This window comes from Indicator indicator, chromosome 16, assembly GCF_027791375.1.
Source record: "Indicator indicator isolate 239-I01 chromosome 16, UM_Iind_1.1, whole genome shotgun sequence".
NCBI classification, from domain to species: Eukaryota; Metazoa; Chordata; class Aves; order Piciformes; family Indicatoridae; genus Indicator; species Indicator indicator.
This window is the reverse complement of record NC_072025.1, coordinates 19539180-19558433: the sequence shown is the minus strand read 5'-3', so window position 1 is coordinate 19558433 and position 19254 is coordinate 19539180. Positions and strand designations below refer to the sequence as shown.

Here is a 19254-nt window from a genome sequence, read left to right as displayed (position 1 = left end):
TTTCCTAAAGCTGTTCTGAGTTCACAACGCTCTCATTTTCTTTCCCAGGCCAATTTTAGACTGAATTTTGACAGAATTACACAAGTGCAGAATTTTTCCTGTCCTATCTTACATCATCATTTCCCTGTATCATTTATTTTCCCTTTGACAGATTTTTAACAGTCAGTCTAATATGCATCAGAGGGTGAAGTGTATTACCATACTGCAGTGTATTGTGGGTAATCCCATGCAAATTGTGCTGGGGAGAGTCATGCTAAATTATGTTCTTGCTATAAAAAAAAATAAAGGCAGAAAAACAAAGGCTTGCTTTTTTTTCTTTTTTTCTTTCTTTTTTTTTTTCTTTCTTCTTTTTTTTTTTTTTTTTAACTGTTTGTTCTTTGGATTCAGAGCAGCTGCCAGGGGCACAGGTTTAAGCCAGTTGTTTGAAATTCAGAGATACTCCTTCTGACAGGACACTGCTAAAAGGGTGAAGGCCAGTGGCATCCTGGGCTGCATCCAAAGATGTGCGGTCAGCAGACTGAGTGAGGTGATTCTGCCTCTCTGCTCTGGTGAGACCTCACCTGGAGTGCTGTGTCCAGCTCTGGAACCCTCAATACAGAAAGGACATGGACCTGATGGAGCAGGTCCAGAGGAGGGCCATGAAAATGATCAGGGGATTGGAGCACCTCTGCTACAAAGACAGGTTGAGGGAGCTGGGGTTGTTCAGCCTGGAGAAGAGAAGTCTCCAGGGAGATGTGATAGTAGCCTTCCAGTACCTGACAGAGGCTACAGAAAGGATGGGAAGAGACTGGTACAAAGGCCAGACAGGACAAGGAGCAAGGGCTTCAAACTAGAGAAGAGCAGACTTAGATTGAATGTTAGGAACAAGTTCTTTACCGTGAGAGTAGTGGAACACTGTAACAGGTTGCCCAGGGAGATGGTTGGGGTCCTATCCCTGCAGGTATTCCAAGTGAGGCTTGACAGGACTCTGGGCAACCTGATCTTGTTAAGGATGTCCCTGCTGACTGCAGAGGGGTTTTGACTAGATGACCTTTGGAGGTCCTTTCCAATCCAGACCATTCTGTGCACTGCAGTGGGTTTTCTATACATGTCTCTGATGTTGGCATCAGATGCCTCTTGGAAGTAGCAGGTCTGATGATAGGCAGTTTTGGTTTTGTATTTCTATCTTCTTTTATTCTCTGTTACCAAGGTTATTTGCTTGGAAACTACTTGCTTTGTTCCTCTGAAAGTCCCTCCATGTACTTCCCCAAAGCCAAGCAGTAATCCCCCTTTTGGGCAGAACACTTGATTGTAGTAGAAATGATTGCAATGTCACAAACAGAGGATTAACATTTTCAGTAGAAATCATAAAAGCAGGTTGAAAAAGACTCCTAAGAAAAAGGCAGCTCGTTCTTATGCAAATTTTCTCAGGTGGTATGGCTGCAAGATGAGAAATCCTGAAAGCCTATAATCTGGAGTCAGCACCTTCTCTGCTTTGTTGTGAGCGGTCAGTAGGCTTTCAAAGACTTGGAGACTTGGAGTTTGTTTGCACAAGGCCCGTGCTCTTCTCACCTAATGCCTTAGGAGGCAAAGCATTTGTCAGCTGCCATGTGTTTGCTTCCTGCTGGTCCCCCTCTGAAATAAACAACGTGGAACATCCACTGCAGAACAAGGGGAAACATAAACTGCTTTTGTGTGAGTCACATCAGTTATCCCACTTGCTAGAGAGAACTGCCTTCCTCCCCCTCACCTCAGCTCTGTCTCTCTGATCATGTCTGCCTTTTTTCAGTCTGTTCCTTACAGTCTTCAAAGGCCTGATTTCTTTTTCTCTTTCTCCCCAAAAGCACAGTAAGTGGAGATGTTAAACTGAGCCTGTACTGGTGAGATTGTATAGAGGATAGGGCTTATAGGTGGTTTGCAAAAGTCTGCAGTCAACTGCCAGGTCTAACTGATTCTCCTCCTTGGCAAGCAAGCCCAATTATCTGAAATGATCTGCATGCTGCTGATCAGTTCCTCAGAGACAAACACCACAGGTTCATCTCTCCTGTAATAAAGTAGAAGCTTCAGTTCTGATCTCTGTTTTTCTTTTAATATTTTTTCCCCCCAAAATGTAGGTAGGAGTATCCATCAGCCATCCATCAACCACCTTAGTGGTTGTCACTTTGTGCCACTGGACAAGTGGGCTGGTGGTAAAATGAGTCTTTGCCTGTCTGTAAGCTCTGGTGAGGAGGTTGTGGCAGCTGTTCCACCTCAGAAACCCCTCCTGATGTTTAATTTTTAACTGTGAAGTCCATGGTCCTGGGATTCATTGTGGCATGTCCTTCCTTACCCAGCTTCTTAATAATGTGATCAGCAACTTACCCTTGGGCTGCCTGGTAAAATCTCTCTCTGACTCCTTTCTCATCTGTTCTTTACCTCAACACTGTATTATTGCATTACTTGTTTTTTACATGAACCTAGATTAAATGAGAGCAGACATCAGAGAGGGTCCAGCAGCACTTCTGCCTGAGTTGCCCTCAGTGCTATCAGCTCCCCTCTAGGTGGTTAGTGCAGAGAAAGAGGAAAAAAAGAAATGGACACATTGGTGCTGTTGTTGTCCTTCTTGCTGTTAAATGTGACAAGCAGCAAGAAGGGTCCTGTGTCAGAATGATTGTGCTGACACCTCTAAGAAAACAGCCAACAAGCTCCTTGGTTGTACTCCCATACTTCAGCTTCAAAGACACAGTTATCAGGCTGGGGGAAGCCCTCTCCTAGGCAGTATCTCTTTCCTCTCTGGTGTGAGCTGGGCATGGATGATTTTTGTGCTCTCCCATGTGCTTTTGGCTAGGAAAATCAATGCCTCCTTTGTTGTTTCAGAAGTGATAATACAACAATTTGTGGAATCATAGTTGCTTGCTGTCAGTGATGCTGAGGTTGTAGGGAGTGATAGGTAGGGAGGGCAGCTTTGATGGGGTTTGACCAAAGAGAATTTGTCATATTAAAAAAAAAAAAATAGCCTGGAGGGAGTAATTTGTAATTTAGGGGGGGGGAAAAAAATCTGAGGTAGCTCTATTAGAGTAAGAGGATGGACCTACAGTGCATGAAATGTTAGAATATTGAAAATTGAAATATGAGAGGAAGGTGCAATAGATGGCCTTGTGTCTTTGTCTCTCACCTGAGGATCACTGTGTGAGGACCTATTGAAGTTTTTAAGGAGAGCGACACACAGAGATTATCAGGGTAATATCTTCTGGACAGGTGCACATAATTATTCCATCATGGAAGCTGCCATGTGCCCTGTGATGTGGTCTGGACAGGAAAACTACCACCAGGTGGAAGCTCTGAGGCCATTGGCAGAAGATTTTGGAGGAAATGAGTGATTTTGTGGAGAGCAGGGTTAGAGATGAAAAAAAGAAGTATGCTTCAGGGCATGATCAAAAAGCTCTGGAAGAAAATATGGGACCCTGAGGACTGGAACAATAAGAAATTGTGTGTGCTGAGATTTGGATTCATTCTGGAGCTGTCTGTGCTGCCTTGGAGCCACAAGAATGCTGGCAGAGCTGGTAGACAGCCAGGATGGGAACAGAGCAGGATGCTGTGGGACCATGCTTGGCTGGTTTATACATGGAGATGATGTTTGCCTGTTGTCTGCTTTGTTATTTTATGTCTGGCTGAGGTCTCAGAGAATCAGATGCAGCCCAGGTTGTGGTCCTGTAGGAGTTGTGAGGAAACTAAGGAACAGGAGATTTGAACAGCTAAAAAGAAATCATTAAAAATGACCTGCTGCCTGGATAGCAGAGTGTCCAACATGTTTAACAAGGTGCTAATCATGAATCCTCAAGTTTAAAAACTTGCTCCATGGGATAAGAGAACCACAAGCACTGGGATACAAACATGAAGAATCACAACTCCTGAGAGTGTTAACATGCTACAGGAAGGCTGCAGAGGGACTTTTGGTAAGAGTGTCTGGAGAGAGAACAAGGGGGAATGGTTTGAAGTTGAGGGAGAGTAGGGTTAGACTGGATCTGAGGAAGAAGTTCTTCAGTATGAGGATGTTGGAACTCTGGAACAGGTTGTCCAGGGAGGTTGTGGCTGCCTCGTCCCTGGGGGTGTTGAAGGCCAGGCTGGATGAGTCCTTGAGCAGCTGAGTCTAGTTGAGAAGTGTCCCTGTCCATGGTGGCGAGGTTGGAGGAGATGAGCTCTGAGGTCCCTTCCGACATAAGCCATTCTATGATAAAGTTTTGCCCGTGGCTCTCAAGTCTGAATCAAGACTACAAGATGAATTTTCATGCAGATTTGGGGTTGCTGGCCATCCTAGCTGAGTCAGAACTGACAAAAAAAAAATTTTGGGAGTTATGGAGTGAGAAACAGAAGGACTGTTTGTGTAGTGAAAACCTAGTTAAAAGGCTGGCAAAAATAAGTAGGGCACATATAGCATCTTTAGGGTGGAAAGAAATTGATAGCAACTTGACACCAGGTACTACTCTGTGAATTGGTGCTGGCCAATATTTATAATTGTAATGACTGAAAGGAAAGGCAAACAGTAAGATAATAAGATTTACTGTTTGCAGCTGATACAAATTACACAGGAGGAAGAAGGGCTGCAAGACTGTGGCTGCTGGAATGGAAGATGAAACATAGGCAGTGGCAGGGTAAAGCATCTTTGAAAGAATAGTTTAAAGTGTTCAGACACATGGTTGGCCTCTGAATTAGTTCTAGCCTTTCAAGAAAGCATAAGTAGCAATTATAAAGACAGCTTGATAAAGATGTCTGTGCCATGTACAGCAGCAGCAATAAAGAACAAAGTGAATAAGGTGCCTGCATGTGGGAAGAAAGAGGCAGACTTGGGAGATGTTCTAATATCTTTACAGACATGAATGACAATGCCTCCTGTGGAGCAGTGTTTGTCATGGGTCATTTCTTTTGTAAGAGAGAAAACAGTGATAAAGAGGGGCTAGAAGGAGCACATGAAAGTGTTTAGTGGCCTGGAAGGCAGCTTCAGTGTGGGAAAAACATAAGGGGTGCTAGAGCTGTTGAGTTATCAAGGGAAGGAACAAAGCCTTAGAGTGCAGAGAGAGCAGCAGTGATGCTGAGCACTGTGGTGGGGAGAGGCTTTGCAGTGTTGTGGGGGTTTGGTGGCAACATGGCAGGAAGCAGGCTCTCCACTGCAAGGGCTAAGATACAGTTCCATTAGTCTGCCAGTCTCCATAGTGTGGGAGCAGCATGCCAGAGAGAGTGTGAGGCAATGTGTTATGAGGCTGGAGGAACCAGGACAACATCTGAGTTGTCTTCTCCCTAAATCTACTCTAGTGTCTCAGTCCCTGTGTGGGTGAAGAGTGAGAGGTGCTGTGACCCTGGGGCCTCATTTTGGATGGGGAACAAATCATTTTGTTCTTTTGGTCCATACATATTCTCATCACCTCTGTGATGGGAAGTACAGCATCTGTTTTGTTGGAGAGGGAAAGGCTTGAAAGTTTCCCTCCTCCCTTGCAGTTCACAGTGTGGTGAATTTTCAGACACAAACGACCGTGGAAGTCCCCAGGAGTGTTACTTTAAATAGTTGAAAGGCAGGCAGGAAAATAACATGATGTGTAATGTAATGGAAGGCTATGTGGCCATTGCATGAAATGAAGATGCAACAATTGATTCTTTATGTAGCTCATAATTAACCTGAGGATCCCCAGTGAGGATGGCATTGTGAAGACAAATACCTTATTAAGTGTGTTAGACATTTTATGAATAGCTTCTGTGTTTAGATTAGTCAGAATAAAATTAGAAGGATCCTAAATCCTTTTGTTTCAAGACACGTTGTGATCACCAGCCAGGATTAGAACGTTTGTTTTTTTTTTTTACACCCTTGGTGAAATGTGACCAAGCGAGGTAAATTCACAGCTGGAAATAAGGCTTGGGTGGGCCAAGAGTCATTTCTCTGTACACTGAAGTTATTTATACAGGCAAACTTCTAAGTGGAAGCAAAAGAGGGAGGAAAAGTGATCCAGGGATTAGGCTGACAATTTAGGAGTTGCAAAATTTCAGCTTCTTGCTTTCCCAGATTGCTTTTAAGGGCTAAATCATTTGACACAGATTCTGAGACATACTTAAAGCTCCACCTCGGGCTTAATCTGCAGATACCTCAGGCTATAACCTGTCTGTGACTTATTCCAAGTTCCACAGTGTTCAGATAGCAGGAAAAAGTGTGCATGTGAGAGAAAGTCAAGGGCAGAGTGCTGATGAATTTCCAAGGCACTGTCAGATGGGGTTTTACCAGTTAACCTGTTGAAAATACAGGGAGCATGAGGAAGAAAGGTGGAATAAAGCACTTAGAATCATAGAATCAGTCAGGGTTGGAAGGAACCACAAGGATCATCTAGTTCCAAACCCTCTGCCATGGGCAGGGACATCTCACACTAGATCAGGCTGGCCAGAGCCTCATCCAGCCTGGCCTGCAAACACCTCCAGGGATGGAGCCTCAACCACCTCCCTGGACAACCCATTCTCTCACCACTTTCATGGGGAAAAACTTCTTCCTCACATCCAGTCTGAATCTCCCCACTTCCAGCTTCGTTCCATTCCCCCTAGTCCTATCACTACCTGATAGCCTAAAAAGTCCCTAGTGTCACTAGTGGAAGGTAATTGCTTGCTTTCCTCACACTGCCACAGAATCTCTATGTGCCTTGAACAGTTCCCTAGTTCTGTTCCCTGTCTGCCAAATAGGACAATTAAATGTCCCAGAGCAGCCTTTGCTTTCCTTTAGGAATTAAAATTTATTTTTATGTTGGGGTTTTTTTTTGTTTATTTTAATTGGAAAAAAGAGAGAGCATTGCCCATGTTTTTTGTTTGTGACATCAGAAACTTGTCCTCTGTCACTCTCAAGAATCATGGAAACATAGAATCCTAGAATGGCTCAGCTTGGAAGGGACCTTAGAGATCATCTACTCCAACCTCCCCACCATGGCAGGGATGCCTCCTAACTAGACTCAGCTGCTCGAGTCCTCATCCAACCTGACCTTCAGCATCCCCAGGCAGGAGGCAGCCACAACCTCCCTGGGCAGCCTATTCCAGAGTCTCACCACCCTCATACTGAAGAACTTCTTCCTCAGCTCCAGTCTAACCCTGCTCTCCCTCAGCTTCAAACCATTCCCCTTTGTCCTGTCTCTAGACACCCTCATGAAAAGTCCCTCTGCAGCCTTCTTGTAGGATCCTTTCAAGTAGTGGAAGGCAGCTCTAAGGTTCCCCTGGAATCTTCTCCTTTCTAAGCTCTTTCTTCATCAGATAATGCAGGAAAGCTTTTCCTCTCCAGAAGTGTCCACAGTCCTTAGGCTGGAACTTGAGACACTCTTGACCCCATCACTGTGAAACAAGGCAGATTCCTACCATTCAGGGGTAACAGCATCCAGTGGACATGGAAGCATTCCTTATTCAGCTAGCAGCCTGTCTGAATGTGTGCAGACTTTGAAAAGGCAGGAGGTTAAAGCCACCCCTGTCCCCATCCTGCAATCTGTTGATATAAAACATGAGGTAGTATCATGTGGGATAGAATTGCCAAGCAAAGCAGCCAGCTGCTGACAACTGCAACTCTGATTTCTTCAGCTCTTCCAGCACATGATGAGCTTGCCATGTAGTGAGAATGGAGTCACTCCTGGAAGCTGATTAAGGAAGGAAGAAAGGACTCTGAGGGAGGACCAGAAGGAGAAGAAGTTGGGGAGGAAGAGAAGGGTGGAAAGGTTTGGAGGCAGGAATGTCAAATTGCTAGCCAGGCCAGGAGGAGGCATGCAAACCTGAAGAATTCATTGTTTTGATGGAGAACTTGGCCACCATTTTTGTTTGTTAAATTCCCAGTTCTCCTCTGAGTAGGTTGTTCAGGACTCCTTCTTCATCAGATTAAAGGGAGAAGGTGTTCAGTCTCCCCATTTGCTCCTTTACTTGAACACTGTTGCCTGTAACAAACAGATCTCTAACCACGGACAGAGTCCATTTGAATGATTCAAAAAACCAAAGCCACCTCTTTGCTTCTGTGCCCAGTTTGCTTGGCCAAAGCACCATATGAGTTCAGCAAAAGTTTAGTGAGGGATCCAAAGCAAGGTAGGCCTCTTTTCCTCACCACATGGCCAAAGCACCAGCTGTAATGAGGACAGACATGCAGAGCCAGGCACAACTCTCCAAGGGTGAGGATGGGGTAGAGGCTTCCATTAGCTTTCTTCTTGTTATCATTCCTCTGTATCAGCATCCACTGACCTCAACAACCCCTCCTTCTTTCTCATCCTTTTATCTCTCCCATCCTTTTATCTTCTGTCTCTAACTCCAACCCCTCTCATCTTTCTTTCTAGAAATTCCTGTAGCCTATTTTTTTTTCTTTGCATCTTCAGCCTTTTCTGCTTGCTTAATCCTCTTGAAATCTTTTGGCCCAAATTCCCAGCCCCATCCCTTCTACTTCATCTGTTTTGCATGCCATACCTGCTGCTTAGGGATCTCTGGGGCATGAGAAAACCTGGCTTATTCCCTACTGTCCTACTTGTCTAAATAGGCAGCTCCCCAGCATGTGTCTGCATATTTTCATTCCCAGGGGTTGAAAGGACAGTACCCATCAAGGCTGGCCCAAGCTAAAATTAAGGCTCCAGACACCAGGCACAAATGTTCCATTCAGCTCCCTGGTTTATCCTCTAGAGCCTCCAAATGATTTCTATTAGTATTCTGAGGGAGAGCTCACTGATGGAATTAGTGAGAAACCAGACTGTCAATTTATTTATACCCAGCCTGAGGGCATAACCATTGTGCATGTGTAAAGCTATTGAGATGCAGAGAATATTCTGTAAGTGTGTATGTATTGTATTGGCTGCAAGTGTGTTTGCAGGGAAAAGCTGTTGCCCCAAGGCTTGAGCAGTGACCAAAAGTGGGAGAGGCTGCTGAAGTGCTTGTGCTGTGATCCAAAGACCCCTTTTAGGAAGCAACAAATCACTCTGAAATCCTCTGTCTCCCTGTATTTATTAGTAGCTTCTAACTCTAATTTTCCTGTATCTCTAGTTACCCTTATGGAGAAATTTCTAATTATACTTCTGGAGTCCTCCATCATCTTCAGCAATATCTGTGTAATGAAACTGTTGCTGCCTTTGGCTACAGGAGCATTTAAAACAATGAATAACAAAGGTTTTCCATTGCATTGTCATTTAGTCTGTGAAGGATTTTGAGGGCAAGTCGAGAGATATTGGAAACATTTAGTTGTGGATATTTATTTGATGCATCAGTGCTCAGTATGAATGAACTGGTTTTTCACCATGATTTCATCAATTTTGTTTAGAAAAAATTGTGTTGATAGTGTCCTAGACAAATGATGAGTGAAGGAATAGCTTTTTTCCCTGCTCCTGAACTTCTAATTACAGTGACAGTGTCACTGTACAGCAATTGACAGTGTCAATTAGGAGATGTGGATAAGCATCCTCCTGTCCCAGCAAGAGTTTTGGCAGAAAAGGCAAGAAATGAATTGGTTTAACTAGCCCAAGAGTTGTTAGACTAAAGTGTCTGTTTCATTCATCTGACTGGCTGTGTCACCTACCTCTGGGACTTGTTTCTCCCCATGAGAAATAAATGTATCCAGAACATGGGCTGTTATTAGGCAGCACCTCCCATGCTGTCTGTTGCAGTATGAAAATGTGGACAGGGATTAGATCAAAGTTGTTTAGCTCCATCATCCTCTGTAATAGCCAGGAAACAATTAACCTGTTAGCCCCTTAACATGATGCCTGCAAAAGACAATGAGTCAGGGCCCATGGGACCAATTTGTGTTGTGCAGTGGAGCATGATGCATCCAGATCATGCCTGTTCCACACTGGTACTTCTGTGCAACTGAGAGCAGAAGCTGTGGGGTGATGTGAGCAGATAGTCAAAGCAGGGTAGTTTTGTCAGCATGCTTCTGAGGCTGGACTAACCAGGTCTGATGTGCTTGTCTGCAGCTCTCCAGTGTGATGATAACTGTTTCCTGCTTCAGAATTTGCTTAGATTCTCCTGGCTTGGAAGGTTTTGCCTCATGCTTCACTGCTCGCATTGTCATGTCCAAAGGAGGACAGAGCTGCAAAGCATTGTGCTAAGGATGGGGTCACTGAGAATCCAGACTGGCAGGACACAGCAGGGGAGATGCCATCAGGCAGAGCAGCTTCCTTCAGTACAGCTGTGGCTGTACCTTGTGCTGTCACTACATGTGTAAGCAAGGCAGCTTCACTGACATGGAGGTGTGCCTCCTACCAGCCTCTTAGCCAGACCAAGATGTGCTTCTTACCAGCCTCTTAGCCAGACCAAGGTGTGCCTCCTTCCAGCTTCTTTGCCAGACCAAGTGGCAGCACTTCCAGCACTGTTTTCTTTCTTGAGTTTCTTGTAGAATATTTTCACGACTCTGATTTGTAAGCACAATCTAAACATTTTTTACAACTGCATGTGCTGCAGAGCTGCAAGGGAAGTGCCTGGAGACCAGGCTTCCCTTTCAGCAAGGCAAGTGGGACCAATTATTATCCACTACACCAGCTCCTGGCATTGCTGACAGATGCCATCAATAACATTAGCCTGCTATGTCAGTTCTGTCAACAGCTTCAGTTTAATGGCAGTCATGCTATGCACCTCCAGCTCCTCCCACTACTGAGAGCTGAGGAAGGAAAGGGAGAGCATTATCTGAGTGAAAAAATGAAAGTCTGCCTGTGTTTGAAGAGAATAAAGTATGTTAGCAAGTAATCCTCTGGCTGAGGTTTCCAGCTGTTACTGCCGAACTGTCTGGTAGCTCAGCAATATGAGTCCATCGTACAGCAGCTAACTTCAGTGCATGAGCAATTACTGTCTGAAGCTTCTGAGCTATATTGTAGTTTTATTATTATTATTTCTCTGCTCATAGTTTCTTAAGGCCTTTTCATATCCTGAATAAAGCTCCAGGGAATCATAAAGCCACAGGCTGAGTTTTAGAACAGTCACTATTCGCATCTCCTGGATTGATAGGTATTTAGTATGTTGCCTTGATCTTGGAAGCAAGACCCTGAGGTGCACCCCAGGGAAAGCCATGAGATGTTCTTTGTAATTTTTTTTGCCCCTGAGAAAATAACTCTTTTGCTGTGGAAATGACATATTTTAGCTCAGAAATGTCACCACTTCTGCCTGCCGAACGTAACTCTGCCACACCGAAACACCTTCAGTCTATTGAAGCAAAATAATAAACCATTTAGGAATGTAGAGCTGCTAAGCACTCTCATTGCTTTGCACTAATGACCCTTGGTGCCCATAAGCATCTCCCTCTGTTTTCTTACTATTATTAATTATTGCTATAGTTCATTCTACCTGGATCTTGCTTGGCAAAGTTTGCAGTGGAGGTGAATAGGATGGAGAGAAGAAATGGGGTCAGAGATTTGCCACTGTGATAACAGTACTTAGCAGACTGTCCTGAGAGCAGAGGTTAGTTCCTCAGAGGCCCTAGACCTTGCCTAGCACTAAGGTTATGTTTTTGTCAAATTATCTGTGTGTTTTTTGGGGCAGATCCTGTGCTTATCTAGTTGTCCAGCCACTCAGTACGTATGTGAGCTCTGTGGTAGTTTGTGGTGCTCATCATTGTAACTACAGATTCATGTTCTGCTCACAGAGTCTGAGAAAGGAAACAGAATTGCAAATCTTGACTATGGGAAAATGTATTTGTTATCAGAGAGGGTATTTGCAATGCCAGATAGTACTTGCACGTGCTGGACCCCTGAAAGATGATGTGGTGGGGTTCATACTATCCAAGTACTTTGTGTCCTCTATCAAAAATGCACGGAAAAAGGCTTTACAGGAAAGCTGCAAAGGTTTATGTGAGAAATCTCTTCTTTCTTCCCTCCACCTGCATGTTTTTGACTCAGGAAACAAACAAACAAACAAACAAAAATTTGACTCTACAGAGCTGCTCAAGCCCAAGGATCCCCAAAGCACTTTACAAACACAACTTTATGCAGGGAAAACAAAGAAAAAATCAACCTGAAATCTGACTCAGCCTCCTGTCACAGACTACCAGAACATACAGAGCTTCATTACCCATAATGAAGCAGCTAGTAGAGACTCAAGTGCAGGCCATGCTGGCATGGGGCTCACACCATGCATAAAACTAATGCCATGACTGTGAGCATGGGCTCCTGAGAGTTGCTAGGGAAACAGTCTTGGAAATGGAGCTGGAGGTGTCATCAGAAGGTTGTCTGCAGAGATGCTTTGTGCTGCAAAGGCACATAGGGTTGATATTGGCAGACATAGCAATTGCTCAGCAAGTGATTCAACCCCTGATGTGTTAGCATTAAGAAGAACATGTGATGTGGTCTCTAAATGCCAGAGATGAGAGATTTTGCAGTTTCTTGGCTTCCTTTTAGTGTATCTGAGCTTTGTTTGTCTCCTGCCCTCTCACCGCTTGCATGAAACTGCCATTGATTGCATTGACTTATTCCTATGTGTTCCTTCTTCGCTGGGTATTAATTTCATTTTGTTAATTAGTGAAAAAAACAAACACAGACCATCCACAATCAGAGCTTTTCCAAGTGAGGATCCACAGCTTGGAGGAGTCCTCCCTTGAAAAGTGATGCTGATAACCCAAACCCTGCTTCCCTGTCTCTGCTTGTTTCAGCTCTTAACAGACTGAGAAATTCCTTAGAGGTGTTTGTTATTTTGCAATTACTTTGCAATTGATTTCCTTAAAAAAAGATTCATAAGTTGTTAAAGATCCCTCCCCCACTTCTTTTTGCCCCCCCAGCTTCCTTTTTATCTTTGCCACTGCCCAGTGTTTACAATCATGGGAATGGCTTTTCTTCCCCATTACTTAGGGAGATGACTTTTCTGCAGAGAGGAAGAAAATATGAATCCTAATGATTTGTAAAAGTGGATTCACAGTCAGCTCCTCCTGGGCTCTGAGCCTAATTCTTGCAGCGACTTCTTCTGCAGCTGTAGCTGAGGCAGTTGAGCTATTTGCTTCCTTTTCCCCATTTGTAAAACAGAGGATAAGGTAGAACAGCTCCTGTAGACCAAACAGTTTAAAAATGATTCCGTAAGGGAAGTTTCCACACAAAGCAAACGTCAACAAAGCTCTAATTCAGAGTGGAAGAATGAATGCTGAGAGCTGTCCTTCTGTAAAACAACCCTGCCCCTTTCCATGTCCCTGTGAAATGCGCACTCAGCATTGAAACTTTCTGCTTTTCTCCATCAGGGTGTGCAGCTGGGAACTCAAGAGCTGGAGGAGATGGGAAATAAGTTTTGCCTGGGTTTGCTCATCCTGCGCCTCAAGTCCCTGCCCTGCAGCCAGAAGGTGATGGCTCAGGCAGCGCTCTTGCTAGATCTGGATGAGGAGATCACAGACCGAGCACAGAGGTCAGTGACTGTGGTATTCAGAGTGCTCCTGTGGGGATGTGTTTTGAGCTTAAATCTGCAGAAATGGGCTCTCCTTCTGGCTGAGAGATTTGCATCATCAAACTGGAGTGTGTTGAAAGTAATTGGAAATGAAGATACAACTGGTGCTCAAAGCTACTTAAAACAGTGGTTCTGTGCCCTGCAGCCATCTGTGTGCATAAAATATGGTGACAGAAAGGAATATGATTTCTGTTTTCCAATGAATTTCCATTTTCCTAGCAAAACTGATTACTGGAGGATAAGGATGGTATTTCCCCAGCAACATTACATCATCAGGAAACATTTTTCTACTCATTGCAGTGTCAGGCAGGGTTTTGTCCACTTCAGATCCTCCATGGAGAGGATCTCTTACAAGGAAGACATTCTCTAAGAGCTGCAGGGTAGGGGACAAATATTGCAGATCAGAAAAGGACTTTGATTAGCATAATTTAGAAAATGTGTGCCTGATTCTGGAAGGATACTTCCAAAAATTCCTCTTTTCCTCACTGAATGGAGTGCTGTAGACCTTTAGAGCATAGATTTGTGACTTATTGATGCATAGCAAGAAGTAATGATCCTGTTTATTATTTAGGAGGTGTTTTTCCGAACGTGAACAATTAATTTATTGGCTTCCTTCATTGAATGAAATGCATTTAAGTGAGGTTGTCCCATTATAAATATATAGGCAGTCTGACCTGGAGAAATGTCAGAGCAGCTGAGGGACATGGGGTTGATTAGTCTGGAGAAGAGAAGACTGAGGGGAGATCTTATTTCTCTCTACAGCTACCTGAAAGGAGGCTGGAGTGAGGTGGAAGTTGATCTCTTCTCCCCTGTAACAAGAGATGGGACAAGAGGAAATGGCCTCAGATTTCCTGAGGTTTAGGTTGGAGATTAGAAGAAACTTATTCACTGAAAGAGTTCTCAAACCCTGGAACAAACTGCCCAGGGAGGTGATTGTATCCTCATCCCTGGAGGGGTTTAAAAGATTCATAGATGTGGTGTTGAGGGACACGGTCTAGCACCAGCTGTAGGAGGGTTAGACAATGGTCAGACTGGATGATCTTAAAGGTCTTTTCCAACCCAATTCTATGACTCCACCATTTGTGCTGAGCAGGAAAGCATAAATTCTTTCTGGGCCACCATCACTTGTTGTGCTATGTAGTGCTATGTACAGGCACATATACTCGCAATAATGTTTTTCCAAGACAAATGGAGAAAGAAAACTTAGTGACGTGATATGATTTGAAGCTCCCCAATGGCTTTGCCATCAAAGAGCTTTCTCAGCTTCATCAAGGAAAAGCAAGTTTTTCAGCTGCAGAAATGCTCCCATGATTTATAGCTGGCTTCCAGGCTTCTCCCTGCAGGAATACTTAACTGACATCACCACCACCTGTTGCTCACACCAAAAACCATCCTTACAAGCTTGTTCACAGTTCTTAATGTTTATTAGGGATGATGAAAAAAAAACAAAGAGGGCTGAAAAACACAGAGGCATTGCTTTGGATTAGCTGTGCTCACTTGTACGTGTGAGCATATAAACAAAGCGATTAAAGCGTGTGCTGAACACCATGCATGGTGTGGACAGCCACAGACAAATGACTGGTGTGTCATTAGAGACAGCTGATGAAGCCTGGCTGGGTGGATGGTTTTGGGATATAAATCAAGCTCTCACTTTTGCACTGGAGCTAGAAGGGCCTTTGCATGAAAATAACAGGTCAAGAGAGGATGAGATGTTTGCAGTTTAAAACTGTCCCAGTGGCCTTGCGCAGGTAACTCAGAGATGCACAACATCCCTGGCTGCTTTCTCTACTCTCTGCTTCTGAAAGTGTGAGTTGATGTGAATGAAAATACCCATGGTTTTGTGTTCCTTTGCCAAAGCTGAGTCAGACTTGGACATCCTTCAGGTGAAGCACAGGAAATCCTGGCAGTTACCTTGTGCTAATTTTTTTCATCTGTGCTTTACATCATGAATAGTGGTGAGCTTTAGACAGCTTTCAGGCCATCTCTACTCTAGGAGTCTGGACTGTCTTGCTCCCAGGAAAGGATACCCATGACAGATATCTAAGTGGGGAGCAATGGCTCAGACTAGTTAATATTCCCTGGCAAAGCAAAATGTGTCCCCAGAGACATGTCCAGAAAAGGTGCAAATATTGTGTGGCTCTTATCAGAGTGACATTCACTGATATCAAAAGGAAAGAATTAATATTGTGCAACCTGGATGAAAACACAACCTTTGTTTGGTTGGTGGTGTTTTCTTTTGCAGAAAGCAAGCTTCAATTAAGCTGTGAGCAGTGTGATGCATTGCACAGTGCTTATGTTGTAGACATCCATCTCCATCAGAGCAGTTTCCTAACTATGCATTTCTGAGTGCCCATCTCTGTAGTACTCTGGCTGACAGGTCAAGCCGTGGAACAAGAAGTTAATCCAGCACTGGATATAGCTGTCTCCCAGATGAAATGTCTCATTGCAAAGGTACACAGATCAAAAGCTGTGGTGCCAGAGGTCTTTTCTGTTGTGAAGTCCCTGCAGTTCATGTCCTACATTTGTCTCTCTTTGCCCTGGTGTCTGGTGTGCGTGGCATTGACTTGGCATCTCGGCGTCTTCCTCCGACAGCAAACGTTTGCACCTGTCAAGGTTTGTAGCTGCATGTGTCTTTTAATTTTCCTTTTCAGGCTATCTTTGCTCTGGCTATTTTGCAGTCTTATTCTTTCACCACTGCTGTGAAAGGGATGAGGAAGCAAGCTGGACACTACATGCTTTGCTGGGATAAACTATTTGCTCTACACTTTATATAGCTCTGTTAGAATCAGTGGTTAGCAAAGTGGAGCAAGGTAATAGCTGTCAGGGAAGTGACTGGTCTAATGGAGGCATCCTGTGTGGATGGGGGATTTCTCACACCAGTTCAGGTCCATTGAGTTCAGTGTAGTGTCTCCAGTGAGTCAAAAAAAGATGGAACAAGCCTTTAGCAGATTTAACTAAGTAGGGGTTGGTACACAGGCAAGAATTTCTTCCTGGGGCTGGTCTGCAGTCTGCCTTTCCCCTGAAGCGTGAGCTGGAAACAGAGTCCTTTACAAGCATGAGAGCATAACCCTTGGATAAGCTGGCAGCAGAGGCAGAGCAGCAAAAAGCTGCATCCGAGAATAAGTGTGGGTGGCTGAACCCTCCATCAGTGGGGCTGTGCTGCTGCTAGTAGGACAGGACAGCATTTCCCCTCAACCCAGAAAATCCCTGAGCATCATGAAATTGGCCCAACAGCTCTGTGCCACTGGTCCACAAAGTGTCTAATGGAAGCTGTCACATGAACACACCAAAAGGCTGGGGAAAATCTAGGAGACTGTGGCAGTTTAGGCTGGGTGCCCCCTGCCACTGCTGCATGAGATACACCTCTGGTGTCCTGGGTGCCCACCCAATAGGGGTGGACACAGGAAATGGCGTATTTCTACCCATAAATCCTGCACCCTATAAATCCATCTGCAAAGTCATAATCTTTCTCTTTCTTCCCTCTCTGCCCCCGTGGGAGATGCTCTCTTATCGGGTAACGGTGGGGGAGTATCTCAGGCCCCTTAGGCCTAATGCCAGGAGGAGAATGGGGGGGGGGGGGGGGGGGGGGAGGGGGGGGGGCAGTCTCAGACCTGGCCAGCCTGAGACTTGCCTAGCAGTGGGAAGGGGGAAGAGCGAGCCCTGAGGGTTTGGGTATACCCTCAGATGGGAGAAGGGAAGGATTGGAAGCCTCTGGGAATTATGTAAGGAACTCTGTATGCTTTAGGATGTTCTTTGCCACTATGCTTTGTAGTTTTTCTGTAGCTTCACCAATTGCTTTTTCATTTAAATTCTCCATCACTCTCCAATCCGTTTGTGTGTGTCATTCTTTTGTCCCTTTCGAGGCAAGAGACGATCTGTCTGGCCTCAAACCAGCACAGAGACACACAAGGAACTGTGAAGCTACAATGTGTGATGGTGAGAAGGAGGGATTCAATTGCTCCAGATGTTAGCTGATGTCTGAATTAGCAACCTGTGCTCCTGGAACACTTGGTGTTCACCCTCACTTTATCACCCTCCTGTTGAACAAGACTTACTTAGGCCTTCATTGTTTGTGGCTTTTCTTTTCACAAGTGATATTTAGCTGTTTGTTCTGCACCAAATAGCCCAGCACTGAGCAGGGTTGGTCTTATGGACCACTTTGCCAAGGTCAAAGGCCAAACATGTGGAGAATTTTCTGGGCTTTGCAGCCACCTTCAAAGAACAAAGCAATATGTCAGGTGCTCATACAAGCACTTTATTCTGCCCTCTCTCAAACCTGACCTCAGAACCTCAGAAGCATGCTATTGCCATGCCCCAGGAAGAATCACTCATTTTGTTTTTCCAGCATCCTGCTGTGCCTTGCAGTCTGTTCTGGCCTTCAGAAGCTCTCTGCTGGGAAAATGAAATGCCAGCTTGTACTTTGGGCACCATGGGTTTTGATGATAGGTTTCATGCCCCATTTGGTGTAAAAGAAATTAGGTTTTAAGTCAAGCCATCCAGGTAGCTTCACATTTGTCATGACCACAGAGAGGGTGGGAAGCAACTCCTTGTTCACTTAAAACAGGTTTGAGAGCCAGGTAGAGCAAGAGTAGCCCCCCCACTGTAGGTATCCTTCCCTTCTTCCTCTTTGAACTGCTGGCTCATTCCTTTGTTTGCTTTTTCTCTGCACACCAGTTTGTGCTAGGAAAGGTTTTGCATAGGCAGCAGCAGTTGTGGCCATTTGTCCAACCCTCTTAGGTGTTGAGAGAGGCTTTTGAGAACTCATTCTGCATGTTCTGCTGACTCAGCTGTTATTAACCTCATGTGTTTCTTTTGTATTTCTTACCTTGCTTGAGCAGAGTCAAATCTCTCTCCAGCCCAGATGGTAAATGTGTCTAGCACTGCCATTAATCAAAAGCAGAAGGCTTCATCTCTGCTCTGGTCCTTTGTCCAGCTGCAATCTTTTCATCTTCCACACACTGAGCAGAGTTGGATTGGTCAGTGCATGGATGACAAATCCAGGGATTGGCAAGAAGGATTTGCAGATCTTTTGGAACCATGGTTGCTCCTCTTCTGCTTCACATCGAGGCACCATGCTGATCCAATACTGAACTGCTGGATTTCCCGGCTTCTCACTGTGATGCACCTTCCCATGATTATGACTGGGCAAGCAATTCCACTCATCTGTTTAAGCTATGTGGCCAACATCTGATCAGAGCAAACTAAAGGGAACCTGGGCAGAAGAAGCAGACAAGCAAGAGGAAAGTTCAAGCAACAAAATAAAGCAGACAGAGCAAAGTATTCATCCTGCATCTGAGGCATTTGGAGGGCATCTTTGACTAGCAGAAATGTAACATTATATTTATGTGCAATGATGGGAAATGGTTCCCTTGCCTGGTAGTTTGGTTCTTCCCATACTTACAGGGGAATGTGGGTGTCATTTCTTCATGCTAGACTTGTTTTGATTGTCCAAAATGGAACAATTTTCAGCTGAAGCATTTGAGTACAACACAGTGCTTCACTCTGCCAACTACCCCATCAACCTCAGAGTTAGGGTCTGCTAGCAGTGGCATCCCTGAGGCACCTGCACAGCTGGACTCTGGGGAATCCTCTGACACATTGATGGGCTGAAGGCAATGGGATGAGATTCAGCAAGACCAAGTGCTGGGTCCTGCACTTTGGTCACAACAACCCCAGGCAACCCTACAGGCTTGGGGCGGTGTGACTGGAAAGTAGCCTGGTGGAAAGTATCTGGGGGTGTTGATAGACAGCTGAACACGAGCCAGCAGTGTGCCCAGCTGGCCAAGAAGGCCAGGGGCAGCCTGGTCTGGATCAAAACCAGTGTGGCCAGCCAGCAGTAGAGCGGTGATGGTGCTCCTGTACTTGGCCCTGGTGAGGCCACAGTTTGAGTACTGGGTTCAGTTCTGGGCA

General features: G+C 44.9%; 1 protein-coding gene across 1 annotated transcript in view; it reads left to right on the top strand.

Moving 5' to 3' along the window:
* The window catches only part of AGBL1 (AGBL carboxypeptidase 1), a 302915-nt gene that overhangs the window by 186747 nt on the left and 96914 nt on the right, over positions 1-19254 (top strand). Inside the window, exon 22 of the mRNA XM_054387749.1 lies at positions 13145-13305. Within this exon, the coding sequence (XP_054243724.1) occupies positions 13145-13305 (161 nt within the window). The remainder of the gene's footprint in view (positions 1-13144; positions 13306-19254) is intronic.